This window comes from Petaurus breviceps, unplaced genomic scaffold, assembly GCF_028583685.1.
Source record: "Petaurus breviceps papuanus isolate PSGF00001 unplaced genomic scaffold, PetGlider_PUasm1.0 178, whole genome shotgun sequence".
In the NCBI taxonomy this organism is placed as follows: Eukaryota; Metazoa; Chordata; class Mammalia; order Diprotodontia; family Petauridae; genus Petaurus; species Petaurus breviceps.
Window position 1 is genome coordinate 13,768,485 of NW_027185777.1, and position 16,679 is coordinate 13,785,163.

General features: G+C 35.0%; 1 protein-coding gene across 2 annotated transcripts in view; it reads right to left on the reverse strand.

Moving 5' to 3' along the window:
* Positions 1-16,679, reverse strand: part of DNAJC1 (DnaJ heat shock protein family (Hsp40) member C1) — a 260,138-nt gene that overhangs the window by 116,393 nt on the left and 127,066 nt on the right. For both annotated transcript variants that reach the window (XM_069086286.1, XM_069086287.1), the window contains one exon: positions 13,070-13,160. In XM_069086286.1, coding sequence (XP_068942387.1) covers positions 13,070-13,160 — 91 coding nt within the window. The remainder of the gene's footprint in view (positions 1-13,069; positions 13,161-16,679) is intronic.

The window sequence follows — 16,679 nt, forward strand, 5'->3', positions numbered from 1 at the left end:
GATTCTTAATTTCTTATTTGTTATAACTATCTTAAATCTCAAAGAAACATGTTGAAATAATAAACAATTACTGTTTTGTAATTCATTTGGCTTTTCCTCTATATCTGCAGACACAATGTAATTTACTGCATGTGTGCATATATGTATATATGTATATATATATATACATTTAATATTATTTTCATTTTTTGTGGTCCCTTTAAACATGATGCAGTTTCTGTTTGTCTCTTTTAATTGAATATATTTTTACTGTTGTCTTGCCATTTCTGCTTTTTTTCAATTTAGCTATTCCCTCAGAGAAAAATAAAATTCTGAATACACAATGAGAGAAAGAGAAGACAAATGAAATGAGTCTGCATTTGAAAAAAAGAAAAAAATTAAAAATCCTTAGATGTAAGAGAAATTTTGAAAATTGAAGAGAAAAAAATTGAAAATAAAATTATTTAATAGTTTTTCTTTTATTGATATATTTTGCTTTTATATCACATTCATTTCTGAATCTATTTATGCCTGCAACTTCTCTTTCCCATACACAAAAGAATCATAAAAGTTTAGCAAAACCAATAAACATGATGATGACCCTTCCTCTATATACAACAACCATAGTACCCTCACACTTCTAATGAAAAGAACAAGGGACATTTTCTCTATTACCTAGGGACAAGTTTTTTTTTTAACAAAAATAACACTAAGATGTCAAATAAAACTAGGTTTAAAAAAAACCCAATGTAATAAATTGTTAGCTAGTATCTGTCTTTTTTTTAAGGGAGAGAAAGGAAAAACAAATTACCAAATGAATAAGAAATTCACAGTGAATGGAGTAAAAATAAAGAAAATTCTCAGAAATGACAAACCCATTTAAAATCAATAAAATATAAAACTTAAATGAAAAGGATATTTACAAAATTATTAAAAACTCATATAAAACAAAAGAAAAAATGAAGACTTTATCTCCAAACAAGAAATGGAGCAAGACATTAATGGAAGTCCCAAAAGGAAAAAAAAAAAGAGCTGAATTCAGATATATTTATAAGTGAATTCTATCAAACATTAAAAAAAAAAACTTCTTATGCTACATAAGGTATTGATCAAAATAAAACACGATGACACCTTGCCAGATGCCTTCTCAGAGACTAATATGGATTTGATTCCCCAACTAAGGAGAGATAAATCAGAAACAGCCATCTATACATGTCTATCATTAATGAATATTGATAGAAAACTATTAAATGCAATGTTAACCAAGAGATATAGCAATGAATTAAATATTACTTTTACTCTGATAAGGTTAGATTTCTATCAGGAATATAAGGATGGTTCAGTAGTAGGATAGCAATAAACATAAAGAATCATAATAAAAAAATCTCTAAATCTCATAACTATATCAATAGAAATGGAAATTTTTTTTTTGAAAAAATAATATCTTAGGACAAAATGCTAAAAAAAAAGCAATGGAATAAAGGGAGCTTTTATTAATATGATCAAAAGCATCTTAAGACAAAGCCTAAAAAATGAATAAAAGACAGAAGGCATGGTATTATTTGCAATAGAGAAATACTGAAAGTTATCTCAGTAAGATCATGGATAAAATAAGGTTATCCAGTGTTTCTACTATCATTTGAGGTGATGCTAGAAAGGTTAGCTATAGCATTAAGATAAAGAAAATAAACCAAAGAATAAGCATAATCAAAGAAGAGGAACAGTTGTGTTATTACTTGCAAATATGAGAGAAGTAAAAAAATTAATTAAAATTAATAGCATTATTAAATTAGCAAGATAAAATAAATTTTAAAAAAATCACCAACCTTTTAGACTGTTACTAACAAAATAAAGGAAGAAGAATTAGAAAGAAATATTATGTTTGAATAAACATACCAAAAATAGAACAAATGAAATATCTGGAAATTAAGCTAGTAAAACATAGGAAGGGCATAAAACAACATTAAATAACTGGGGAGGACTGGTCAATGATTATGATGGTTCTCTATTATTGTATTAAAAATAAAGACACTATTAATCAAAAGGAGTAACATGTAATGAAGCTAGAAATAAAGGTGTAGGTCTTTATATTAGAAGTAATAGGAAGCCACTAGAGTTGACTAAATAGACGAGGTATATGGTCAGTTTTGCATTTAAGAAAAACTGCTTTGGCAGCAGTATTTAAGATGGAATGGAGGGCTAAGTTATGAAGAAGGAAGGAGACCAATTAGAAGAGCGGTGCAATCACCCAAGTGAGAGATGAAAAGGGTCTAAAATAAGGTGGCAAACTGTGAATGTTGAGAAAGAGTTAGACATGTGATAGATTATGAAGGTAGACGTGGCAAGACCTGGCAGTTATTGGATATGTAGGAGAATGAAGATTCTAAGGTAAATATCAAGATTACAAACCTGAGACATTGTACAGATGATGGTGTACCTTCAACAGAAATATAGAGAATCTTGGAAGAGGGAAGAATGCGGGGAAAAGATTATCACTTCAATTTTAGATGTATTATGTTTAAAGTGTCCCTAGGACATCCAGTTTGACATGTCCAACAGGTAAATAGTGATGCAGGACGGAAGCTCAGGGGTGTGGCTAGTGCCAGGTATAGAGATCTCAGAGTTATCTGGATAAGATGGCAGTTAAACTCAGGGAAGCTGATAAGGAGAAGAAAGGAGAAAAGAGGAGAGAATGAATAGAGGGAAAAGAGAAGAGGGCCCAAAATAGAATCAGGAGGAATACTAACAGTTAGGAGGTATAACTGAGATGATAATCCAGCAAAGGAGATTGAGAAGGATCTCCTAAGACCTATGTTACTGCTAGATTATGCTATATGGCTGCTTTTCCCATTTCTGTTTCCCCAGTACTGTTTCTACTTCCATGTGGCACATCTAGGGCGATGATATTACAATTTAATGTGGTTGTTTTACTATCCTTTATTGTAAAAAAAAAAAAAAGTTTAAAACAATCTTTACAGAGCTTTTACATTTTTTTATCATCATAATTGAAGTTAATTCATAAATGAATCTGGGATAACTTTGCTTAGTTTGATTTCTAAGCAAACTTTTTACAACTCATTTTTCCTTGAGAGCATACATTTTCAATTTGTCCTGGCATCCCCAGTGCCAAGCATTGAGCTTGGCACACAAGTACTTAATAAATGCTTACTGATTGCTGTTTTATGAAGTGATGCTGTTCATAACCTTCTACTCCTCTTGAATATTTTACTAATGTGTTATATTCTAAACTACAACTGTCATTGGTCGCCATCTCTCTCTGCTTAGAAAGGAGATCAAGTGTTTAAGGGCTGAGACAATTTCGGGGCCATTTTGGACTCCTTACTATGGCTACTGATTTATGTCAGTTAATCTTCAAGAAATTGTTATGATTAGCATTTATATGCCTGCCTCCATCCATCTCCCTTTTTCCAAATGTCAATAGTCAGTCACTGAACTTTTATTAAGTGCTTACTATGTGCTAATCATTAGGCTAAGAGCTGAGCTACTTAAATAGGTCAAATTCAAGTTGCCATATCTTAGTCTCATTCTTTCTTCTAATTTAATGTTAATTTTCGACTTTGCTCTGCTAAGAGTAAGAGGTAAATGCCTACTGTCCATACAGTGAGATGCTATTGGATAATCAATCCATCTGAGTCACATGGTGGATGCCTATTATCTGAGACAAGCATAGCTGATGGGCTAGGAATTGGGACCATAACTAAAAGAAGAAGAGAGCAAATTTGATTGTATTTAAGAGATTGTGCATTACTTTAGACAATCTTAAGCTACTCCTTCAGCTACAAAAATCTATGTGTTCACATGGATGTTCTAATAATGTATAATTATAAATCTTGGAATAGTATGGTCTCTGATGAATCAAAATAGCACATGACATAAAAGGCAAATGAAGATCCACATGGCAGGCACTACATATTTTCAGTGATGGCCTACATGTAAGAAGTGGTATACGAGCTTGGTGTCAAACTCAAATAGAAACGGGGACCACTAAGGCATACATAAGGATCTCTGTGGGTCAAATATTGACTTAGAAAACCACACGGGAATATTATCTATGTTTCACTGTACTTTGGTTTATTTCATAAAATATTTCCCAATTACCTTCCAATCTGGTTCTGGCTGCACTTGGGACTATTGTAAGCCATGTGTCTGATACCTCTGGCATATCAATCAATCAATCACTAGTTGGAGTAGAGGAGGGAAAGGGTTTCAGGCCTGGAGAAGAGCCAGAAGAGATGCCCCCTCTTGAGGGGCATCTAGAGGAGGCTCAGCATCAGGACTTGTATCAAGCACCCAGAGTTATTCAAAGGTTGTTTCTCTTAATTAGAAGTTGCATTTCTCCAATTACTACATTTCACCCATGCAGGCACAGATGCCTCATGATTTAGAGGGTTTTTTTTTCTATATTAGAATATAACATAGTATAAATCTTGGCAATTTTAAAAGATCACTCGTTATCAGGACAAAAGATTGGTGTCTTGGACACAAACACATAAACATATGCATGATCCTAGAATCATCCCCTAAAATAATAAGACTTGGAGTGTTGGGTGATAAATTCATATTTGCAACAACGCCCCCAAATTACAGTCTTTTGACAAAAGACTAGGATGTCATTATGCATTATTAAGAAAAATGAATTAACAATCATGAGATGCAATTCTGTTATTTTCTCCCTACAACTTCTATTACAAATATAATTCAACAATGTTAAAGCATAACTTGTCTTTCGTTTTATTTTGCCTTATGGACTAGCATTAGTGACTGTGACCATGTATCTGGCACAGAAGTGTAAGACTTCAGACTGAGAAAAGTTCCTATCCCTTGAATATAGTCTTTACCACAAGTAAAGAATATTGAAACCCAAGTTAGGATTGTCCCTGGAGAAGCACGTTCAGCTATTACTGTAGGTAAAATTTAGTGGGGAAAAGCAGAGAAAAATGACCTATTTCTGGGAACATAAATTACCTACAAAATGGAAACTGGATGTTTGGCCTAGGTTTTTACCACATTTTAAGACTTTGTTAGGCCAGGCAGACAGCCTAGACAACAGTAATGAGGATAAGAAAAAATATTACAGGGCCAACTAGTGCTTATCATACAAAGATTTGCCTATTTTCCTTTCTATTATGAAAGGAATAAAAATTAGGAAACTCAGAAAGCTATACTTTTATAAATACTTATGCTAATATAAAAGTTAACATCTTAATAGGTATTCATAATTTAAATTTAAATCATAAAAATTTTTTAAAAGCCATTCAAGACAAAGACATAAGGAATGCCAAAAAATTTTCTGAACAGACATCAACAGAATTTTGGCATAAAGATTTCCCAAAAGGGTATTATTTATTTTTCAAGAAATTACCTTTTTCACACCTTTTGTCCTCTCTAGCAAAAAAACATAATTTTAATAAGACCTTCATGCTGCATTTTCTCCACTTTGCAAATTATATGGAATTCCCCCTACACAGTTCTAGTTCAACCCTCAGAGAATATTATACAATCTCAGCAGTAAAGCAGACAGACATGAGGGCAGATTAGCAATTAGGTCATGAAAAACAGGCAGCATAAAACAGCTATTGCTAATCTGCATGAGATGCATTTACTCAATTAAGTAGATGGAAATGTTATTATGAACTCAGTATTCCAATGATGGTCTTTAAAATTAAGAAGGATGGGGGCAAATGAAATGCACACTGGGGGATTTTCGGCCTTTATATATTAATTCTAAAGTATACAATGCAGAACACCATAATGAAGTTAACAAAATTAATTAAAAGATTCTTTGCATGTAACCATTGGAGACTAAATTTTTAAAAAGCCCAAACACATGACAGTTTTTGACATTATTAACAGTGAATGTGTCTGTTCTTTAATATCCTTAACATTGAATCCTATCACCTTCTTTAAATATACAATGGATCTCAGAAATTGGAGATGAAAAAACCCAACTTGGTCTTCTAAAGTCCTAATAGGTATCCAAAGCCAAGCACCAGGTTGTTTTTTTTTTCTTTCTCAAGGATAATCTCTGAATACTCAATTCATTTTATTTCAGAATTATTGGTTAACAATCTTTAAACTTAGCTGGTTGTAAGTTTCAGAAAATTACTATAATTTTTAAGTGGGTTCCCCAATCTTGGAGCATAATAACATAGATAAAATAATACATTTGTATTGGAACAACTGGTATAGATCCGAATATTATAAGTGTTTTTAGTAAAGGAAAAGATTTAAACAAAATAGCCAGAATTTTTAAAGGGGAAAAAATCCTTTGAACAATTTTATTTAAGTGACCACAAATTTTGAAAAGTTTCTTTAAATTAAGAGGATAGTTACTTTTGGTACTGTTGTAAATGTTTATAGTTTATAGATGTTATAAGGTATTATGAGCATTTAAGATATTATGAGTAGTCCTACATAGAAACACTGACAGAATTATCTGCTCTACCTCATATCTGGAGGAAGTGAGTTATTGGCATAGAAAAACACTCCCAAACAAGTTTTAAAAAGAAAAGGAATAGGGGTGGCTAGGTGGTGCAGTGAATAGAGCACTGGCCCTGGAGTCAGGAGGACCTGAGTTCAAATCCAGCCTCAGACACTTAGGAATAGAAATGTTAAATTTCACTGAGCAGGGAAGAGATTATAAAAAAGAACACTAGCTTTTAAATGAAATTTAGATTTTGCTTTTCTTTCTCGGCTTAGAGAAAATTTACTATTTTCTCCCTTTTCCTTTAAAACAATACTTCAGGAGATCTGAGATCTCCTAAAAGTGAGTAAATCGATTCAAAACCTTCTAAACCTTCCTCCAGGAAATTCTCAGATGTGTAGAAGGCTTCTTCCATGGCTTTTAACACTAATGTGAAGCAAGGCAGCATTAAAGAACGACAAGCATTATTGTTCATTCACACCCACTTTACATATGAGGAAGGCCTGGCCCAGACAGATGAAGCTGCTGGTCACACAGCTAGTTTGTGGCATACTCAATTTAACATGGATTAAGTACCGTGTCTGTGGCCAAGCTCTGTGCTGGGTATTTGGGGACAAAGACAAAATAAAACTGTCCTTGCCCTTAGGAGCTTATATTCAATCAAGGGAAAAAAACGTGGATATATATAAACATGCACAAATAAAATACAAAAGAAATAAAAGGCTTTTTTTTTTTTTCAAGAGAAAGGAGCCACTAGCAACTGGTGACAAGGAAAAGATTCACGCAGGAGGTGGCAGACGGGTCGAGCTTTGAAGGAAGCCAGGAATTCTGAGGTATGAGTAAGGAAGAAGTATATTCTATGAGAGTGGAAAGTGTGCAGAACAACCTCGAGAGGGGAGATAAAATCCAGGTGTCCAGACCTCCTTTCTAGGGCTCTTTTATTACAACACAATCACTGACAACTTTGGACAAAGTTTAAAATACTTCTATGCAATGTAGTTATTTGGGAAAATGGTAATTTATGCTAAGCTATATTTTAAATATTGGGAGACTCATTCAATATAATTAAAATCATTAAGGCTTTCATGTAGTTCGCTATGAAACCGGGTGCTCTGACTTCAAGCTGGTCATTGTCTACACAATCAACTCCATTGTCTACTTTAGAACCATTAAAAGTATTGGTTACCTTTCTTGTCCCCATTTAATTTCGTAAGCCCTGGCCAGCCTTTGGAAATTCTATATTCAATCTCAAATGAATGACAAAATATTTATTAAAAATTTTGTGCAAAAGCATTGTACTAAGAGTAAAGACAGTCTCTGTTCTCGTGGAGTTCATATACTAACTGAGTGACAACACACATAGAAGATTTCAACTTCAAGTCAGATGGTAAGGCCCAGTGGTCCTTAGGGTACAGTAGCAAAGCAGATGGTAATTCATCTTTTTTAATGTCAGCTCCATTGATAAGACCCACAAACATTTCTGAAGTTGAACCATTTGACAGCACCAAGGACTTTGATGGTAAGAACATTCTTTCCTCGGGCTATATAGCAGGTGTGGTTTTAGTATCATTGCTTAAGTATATTATATATATATATATATATATATATACACACACACACACCACACATATATATGAATTACATAATATTATATACACATATATATGAATTATATAATATTATATATAAGAATATTATGTTATTTAGTATCATATTTTAATCTTTAGTATCTTATTTCTGCTTAATGACATTTTGTTTTATAATTGTTTTTAAGTTTCATTATTGGTGTGTCTTTTGAGTCCCTGAACTAGACTATCTGTTGAGGGCAGGTTTTAATTTTTAACTCTCTCGTGCAGTTTAAAAAATTTTCCCACGATGTCAGGTACAGTAGGTGAGACACAGATATGTTTAAAGCAATATTCCTGGGGATAGAGAAAATATTGGCTGCTCTGTGGCCCCTTCTACTTACAGATCTTATCTTGGAATGTCAGGAAGAATGCCAAAGCAATTAGCACCTGATAACCAAGGAGAAGCTCATTTTAATAATTTCCTGTCTGCTGAATGGGAGTCCTCCACATGGAGGTAATTCCTTTCCAGTCTGTTCTGGGTGTTTCTACCGTAAGTGCTAAAGAGCCTTTCATGATATGTTCTTGAGTGTGGAGGTCTGCCTGTCCTATCTGTTAAATTACTTGCAGCCATAAGAGAGTAGGGATGACCAACTATGAGTCTGAAAACAAGCAAGTGAAGACAACCTTGGCTTCCTGAGAAGCAGTAGTTGGGAATTTTCCCCTTAGAACAAGAGGGGCAACAAGAGAAACCTGTTTTCAGCTCGTCAGAGGACAATGAGCCAACTCTAAGAGTTCACGTCTGTTTAACTATGAAGGTCTACAGTTAAAATGGTTGTGGTTGTGGTTGGAGGCTGGCTCCCTATGGCCTCAAGGATCAAACATAAAATCCTCTGTGAGGCTTTGGAAGCCATTTCCGACCGGCCCTGTCCCCATCTTTCTAGCCTCCTCACATATTGTTTACCTTATTGCACTCCCATACTCGATGGCCCGGCCAAACTAGCTTCCCATCTCTTCCCCAGACTCAGCACTCCATTTCCCAGCTCCGGGCATTTATATTGACTGCTCCCTGGACCTGGAGCATGCTCCTTTCTGACCTCCTCCTGAGAGAAGCCCTTCCTTTAAGTCTCAGCTCAAGCAAAGCCTTTCCCAACCCTCATCCCTCCTTCACCCTACTGCTATTGTGCTCCACCCCTAAATACCTTACCTTTCACTATTGTGCATTTATTATAGGTGTGTGTGCGCACATATACAGGCAGCATGTCAGAATAGACAGAGGACCATCTTTAGAGCAAGAAGATGCAGATTAAAGTCCCATCACTGACAGATGTTGGTTCTGTAAGGCCTTGGGCAAGTTACAAACTCTCAGTGCTCTAGGCCAGGGGTATAAAACTCCAATGAAACCAAAGTCCACTAAACTGTACAGAAGGAAGGATCCCTTCTGAATGCACAGAAAGCCACATGTGAACATTACCTATCTTCTATTGCATCTTTATTTATTAAATATTTCCCAATTATATTTTGGGAGTGTTGGAGATGGCACTGGCCATATATCTGAAACCTCTTTTCTACACAGCTAACTCTAAGGCTCTAACTTTTAGAGAAGGTGGAGTTTCCTCACCCACGAATTCCCCATAACAATGAAATCATAGGTTCAGTTCCTATCGATTAATAGAGCATCTCAGCATAGGATACAAGTAGACACATGGAGATGATAACTCAAAAATTAATTCAATTCAAAAAGTGCTTATTAAGTTCCTGTTGCACGTCAGGCACACTGTGCTAGGAATGTGGGGAGATACAAAGTTTAGGTAAGAAAATCCCCTGCCCTCATTGAACTTCCTATCCCCTAGTGAGATAATAGCCACACGTAACCATGACAATTAATACATGATAATTGCATCAGAGAGTTGCAAAACAAGGTGCTATGTAAAGAAAGAGGGAAAAAGCTATTACTTTCAAGAGAGATTGGAGAACCTCAATGGTTATTAAGGCTTTGAAAATTGGAAAAGTGATCATGGGGCATATATTTCAGGCACAGGTGTGAGCAAAGGCATGGTGAATGGGGAGACTCATTTGTTGCACCAAACATTAACAGAAATGAAATGTAAAAGAAATTAATGTCAAGTTTTATACTTGTGTTCAGAATAAATTAGCCTTGCAAATATGAGGTAGGGAAGGCAGGTCTAAAAAGGCCTTTGAAAAACATCTGGGTGGGTTCAGTAGGCTGCAATGTTAATGAGTCAAACAGTATGAAGTAACAGCCCAAAATGCTAATGTGATTTTAGGCTGTGTTGAGAGAGGAATAGTGTCTTAGGACTAGACCATGTGACCAGATACTCCAGGTGTACTGTTCTAGTCAGATCACAAGTGTCAGAGGCTTCCAGAGGAATGCAACAAGGATGGTAAAAGGCCTCAGGGGTGTGCTTTATAGGGCTCATTTCAAAGAAATGAGGATCTTTGGTCTATAGATAAGAAGACATAATAAGGGGAGATGATGTAGTTGTCTTCAAGAGCTTCAGCAGAAGAAATGCCTTTTGGAAAAGATGGTGGGTTTGTTCTGCTGAGTCCCAGAGGACATAACTGGGAATAATAAATGAAAGTTGCAAAGGTGGAAATTTAGGGAAAAATAAAATAATGATGAGTTATCCAAAAATGAGCTGCCTTGGGAGGTAATGGATTTATCTCCTGTGAGTTCCTCAGTCAAAGGTCTGATGAAAAACTTAGGATATTGTAGAGACACAGGTTGGATGAGATGGCTTCTGTCATCTCTTCATTTTCTGAGATTTTGTGAACTGTTATAAGACTGAGGACTTGCATAAGTTTTGGACTAGCCACCTGGATTTGAGAGATTATGTAACCATGACCCTAATGACATTCTCAGTTTTTAGAAACTTGGTGAAAAGTCACTTAAATTAAGAAATCCAAGTTATCGATAACTACATAATGTTATCTAAATCACTAATACTTTAGGAACAAAAATTAAAACAATTCTAAGATACCACCTCACATCCATCTATAATGGTAATGTAATTTGAATTTGAAGATCCTTTTGTGTTGGCAAAGGTAGCAGGTACTTAGCACTTATTAATTGATCAAGCATCTGTCAGGGAAACAGAAGGTGTGAACTCCTGTCTCCTGTTGCTGATGTAACAGGAAGGGCTTGGCTGAAACAGGAAGCCAATTCTGTGTGTATATAAGAAAAGCCCCAGAGAGGCACAGTCAGAATTTCTTGGGACCAGCATCTGGGGAAGAGCAGCTACAGAAGAGAGAAAGAAGGACTGAGCCAGAATTTCCTGAGAACTTGTGATAGTGAAACTTCTTCTGAACAGGAGCCCTGAGCCCTGAGCCTGGAGCTAGGAGCCAGAAGCCAGGAGCCCAGGTGACTGAGGAAGCATGACTGGGATGCTGAGACTTTGTCGGTGGCTTGGTTGAGCCTTGAATTCCCTGGAGCAAAAATTGTGAAGGATCTGACATAGACCAGACCCTATGAACTTCAGTGTGGAGCAGGACCTACCCAGAGAGCTGGACAAGGAACTGGAGCTGTCTGCTATTGAACCCAGGTGACAGTCTGGTGAGTCCAGGTAGAATCTGGGACCATGGAAGGGGATCCAGGGAATCTGAGAACCAGCCCCAAGTCAAGATGAAAAGACTTCTCCTTGGGTACTGAGTAATGATGAAATTGTAGTTTACTAGTGACCTAGGGGTGGAGGGTTTTGTGTATGATACTTAGTGATTGATTGCTGAATAAGTGATTGAGTTAATCAAGTGTGCCCCATGAATGGAAGACTTTGACTATTATACTTCGAGATGATTGTTCTTTGTTAAGACTTTGAATAAGTGACTGATTGAGTTAACTTAAGAGTGCCCTATAAGTGGAAGACTTTGCCCCATGAGTGGAAGACTTTGACTATTGTACTTTGAGATGATTCTTTGTTCTAAATATTGTGACCACTTTGGTGAAAACTATGTGGCCATTTTAATGATAAGTTGTTGTGAATATTATATTATGATTTTCTGTGATAAGTTGTAATCTTGTGAATGCTGCACCTTGATTTTCTGTGGATGTTATGGAATAAATAGAGTGCTCACTATACTGTGTAGTCAGAACCTTAAAAGCTGTTCACAGTAGCAGTCCTCTAGAAAGCTGCTTGTACATGATATTACACCATAAAATCTGCTAAGATAAAAAAAATGGAAAATGACAAATGCTAGAGGGGCTGTGGGAAAACAGGTACACTAATGATTTGTTGGTAAAGCTGTGAATGAATCCAACTATTCTAGAAAGCAATTTGGAACTATGCCCCCAAAGTTATTAAATTGTGAATACTCTCTGATCCAGTAATACTCCTACTTAGTCTATACCCCAAAAAGATCAAAGAAAAAGGAAAAGGACCCATACACAAAAATATTTATAGCAGCTCTTGTTATGGTAGCAATAAATTAGAAAGTGAGAGGATACTCATCAATTGGAGAACGGTTGAACAAGTTATGATATATGAATATGATCATGAAAGGAATAATTTTAAAAAAACACCAAGAAGACTTATATGAACTGATGCAGAATGAAGTGAGCAGAACCAGGAGAACAATTTATACAATAACAATATTGTAAAGATAATCAACTATGAAAGACATGGTAACTCTAATCAATACACAGACAAACCATAATTTCAATGGACTTCAATGAAACAAGCTATCCATATCCACATAGAAAGTTGAGGGACTTATCGAGTGCAGACTGAAAATTATTTTCTTCTTTTTTTAAATGGCTAATGTACGAATTTGTTTTGCATGACTATATGTATTTGAAATAGGTTTTGTTTTTCTTGCTTTCTCAATTAGTGGGGGAGGGTGAGAGATAAGGAGAAAATTCAAAATAGAAAATGCAACAAAATTTAATTTAAAAAAAGGAAAGACCTTAATGATGGTCAGTAAGGAAATATGGACATTTTGTTTCTTTGCATTTATGTGATATCAAAAAGCCAACAAAATTACATTTTTATACTGTTTGAGAGGATTTTTTGGGAAGAATTTTACATTATATTGTTCATATAATGAGACAATGGTTAAAACTCACTTTGAAGTGTTTCAAGTTCAGCTCTAGCCAAGGCATCTTCTTTTTCCTTCAGTTTTGTTTCTTTATATTCCTCATAAAATTGTCTGGCATCCTTAAAAAGAAGTTTTGAAGAAATTAGCAAAAACAGTTTGTTTTATCAATATTTTCCACTTAACTTCACTGTATATTTTAAAAAATTAATTCACTTGATAAGAAGTATTTCTCATTGCTTGACATTTTCATATTTCATGGGGAACAAAAAAAATGAATTATTTTCCTTCAAGTTTTCTTTCTTGGGGAGTTGATAAGATATTGAAATTGCATGAATATTGTTGCTGAGTAAATTTTCTTCTCTCTTTGACAAAGAAGAGAGGTATCCTTCCTCTCAGTTTCTTCTTCTGGATGATTTTTTCATTAGTGTGAGTGATAAATACTACCACAATCACAAAGACTGGAAAAGAAGCAATTGTTGAACTGAATTATTTGCAGATTTCATTAAAATTATGCTAACAAAACATCACCATCAACTTTCATTCTTGATGTAGAAGTGATAGCATCTTAGTTATTCATTTTGTAACAGATTTTAAGCTGATTAAAATAAGTTCTTACATGTAAACATCTTAGCTTTTTCGATTAATGACACAAAGTTGGCTCAGATATAGCTGTCAAACACTTCAAAAAGGATCCGACAATCATTTATTGAACACCTATCACCCAGAACATGATATAAGGAGAGTTACAATGACAAATATGATGTGATCTCTGCTCTCAAGGACTTTAACTTCTACTGTTTTTGTTGCTAACCATTCGTTTTTAGTCAGTCCGACTCTTTGTGAGTTATTTGGAGTTTTCTTGGAAGAGACACTGGAGTGCTTTGCAATTTACTTCTCCTGCTCATTTTACAGATGAATAAACTGAGGCAAACAGGGTTAAATGACTTTTCCCAGGGTCATAGTAAGTGTCTGAGGTCAGATTTGAACTCAGAAAGGTGAATTTTCCTGACTATAGGCCCAACACTTTATCCACTGTGCCACCTTGATGCACTAACAGCAATTTGAATAAAATTTTGTCATCTTCTAAGGGATATAAATATGTATGCAAAATAGAATACGGTAAGCTTATAAGAGATGTGAACTTGGTGCTATAAGAATTTATCATAGGGAAATAACCTCTAATAACATGGGTCAGCTAGGACTTCATGAAAGAAGTGATCCTTGAGTCAGGTCTTGAAAGAGGAGAGAGCATTTTAAGCAGAGAATGAATATAAGGACGTTAGAAATTGAGGAATTTGGTTAGAGACAAGGAAAACAAAAGATATACATATATATGTATGTATGTATTATACATACATACACAGAAGACAGAAGGAGTACACTTTAATTTTGGTTTTTGTTGCTTTTTTTTACTTTTCGGAGGGGAGAAGGCAGGGCAGTTGGGGTTAAGTGACTTGCCCAAGGTCACATAGTAAGTGTTAAGTGTGTGGGGTCACATTTGAACTCAGGTCCTCCTGACTCCTGGGCCGGTGCTCTATTCACTGTGCCAACTACCTGCCCCAGGAGTACATTTTGGCTGGAGCACAGACTATATATGAGGGTGGTATAGTGAGGGAGGACTGAAAAGGTAGATTGGATCTACATTGTGCAGGGCTTTTGCCAGACTAAGGAATTTGAACTTTTTCAGTCACTGTATCATATCAATACAGAAATGCAAATTTAGTAAAAATGAAGCAATTAAAAAATGGGTCCAATTTGTACATTGTTCTATTTGTTCAAAAATAATTCAATTATGCAAACTACTTAATTAAAATATATAACTGACTTAGAGAAAATATTTTAAAATTCACTTTTCTCATTTGAATGGTTAAAAGAAAAAACTCTATTTTGACACCAAATAAGAGAGAAAAAAATCTGCTCTTCCTTAAACATTCACAGAAGAGGAAGAAATACTTAACATTTGGGGGGGGTAGATAGCTTTATTTTTCAAATTATTTAAAACATTCATTTTAAAAAATTTTGAGTTCCAAATTCTCTCCCTCCCTCCTGCCCCTTGCACACCCATTGAGAAGGCAAACAGTATAATATCAATTATACAAGTGAAGTTATGCAAAACTGATTTCCACATTATCCATGTTGCCAAAAAAAAAACCCATCAGAAGTAAAAAGCAAGAAAAATAAGGAAAGTTTTTTTTAAAAAGTCTGCTGCAATTTACACTCAGTTCTTCTAGATGTGGACAGCATTTTTTATCATGGACTCTTTGGAATTGTCATGTCATTATATTGATCAGAACAGCTAAGTCTTTCACAGTTGATTATCCTTACAATATTGCTGTTATTGTGTACAATGATTTCCTGGTTCTGATAATTTCACTTTGCATCAGTTCATATAATCCTTCCCAGGTTTTTCTGAAACCATTCCATCTCTTACTTCTTATAGCACAATAGTATCCCATCACAATCATATACCATAACTTGTTCAGTCATTCCTCAATTGATGGGCAGCATCTCAAATTCTAATTCTTTGACATCACACAAAGAGCTGCTATGAATATTTTTGTACATATAGGTCATTCCTTTCCCTTTTTGTCTCTTTGCGATATAGACCTAGAAGTGGTGTTGCTGGGTCAAAGGATATGCACAGTTTTATAGCACTTTAAGTGTAGAAGAGAGTTTGAATGTATCTGAGGAAAGCAGAGTATGTTTTTGTGTGTTGGTTAGTGTAATGGAGCATAGAAAAGTGTGGAGACCTAGTGGCTGTGTGTGAAATAGGTGTCTAAAAGACAGTTGGTGGGATGGCTAGGTGGCACAGTGAGTAGATCACCAGCCCTGGAGTCAGGAGGACCTGAGTTCAAACCCAGTCTCAGACACTTAACACTTACTAGCAGTGTGACCTTGGGCAAGTCACTTAACCCCAATAGCCTTGCCTTCCCCCTCAAAGAAAAAAAAAAGAAAAAGTACTTGGCAGGTAAACTTTCACCTATTTTATATTGTCTGCAGTTATTTTAAATGGATTTTCTCTTTTTATCTTTTCTTGTCGTATTTTGTTGATAATATATAGAAATGCTGAAGATTTAAGTGGGCTTATTTTATATCCTAAAACTTTGCTAATGCTGTTAATTGTTTCAAAAAGTTTTTAGTTGATTATCTAGGATATCATATCACCTGTAAAAAAAATGGTATTCTGTTTCTTCATTGTCTATTCTAACTCCTTCAATTTCTTTTTGATGTTATATTGCTATAGCTAGAACATCTAAGACAATATTGAATGATAGTGGTAATAATCATCCTTGCTTCATCCCTGATCTTACTGGAAATGCTTCTAGTTTATCCCCATTACAGATAATGTTTGCTGATGGTTTTGGAAAGATCCTACTTACCATTTTAAGGAAAGTTCTATTCATTCCTATTCTTTCTAGTGTTTTTAATAGGAATGAGTGTGATATTTTCTGTATCTATTGAGATAACTATATGATTTATTGGTTTTGTTATTGATATGGTTAATTATGTTTATAGTCTTCCTAATACTGAACTGGCCCTGCATTCCTTGTATAAATTCCACCTGATTGTGGTATAGGAGCTTTGTACTATATTGCTATACTCTGTTTCTTAGCATTTTATTTAAAATTTTTACAGCA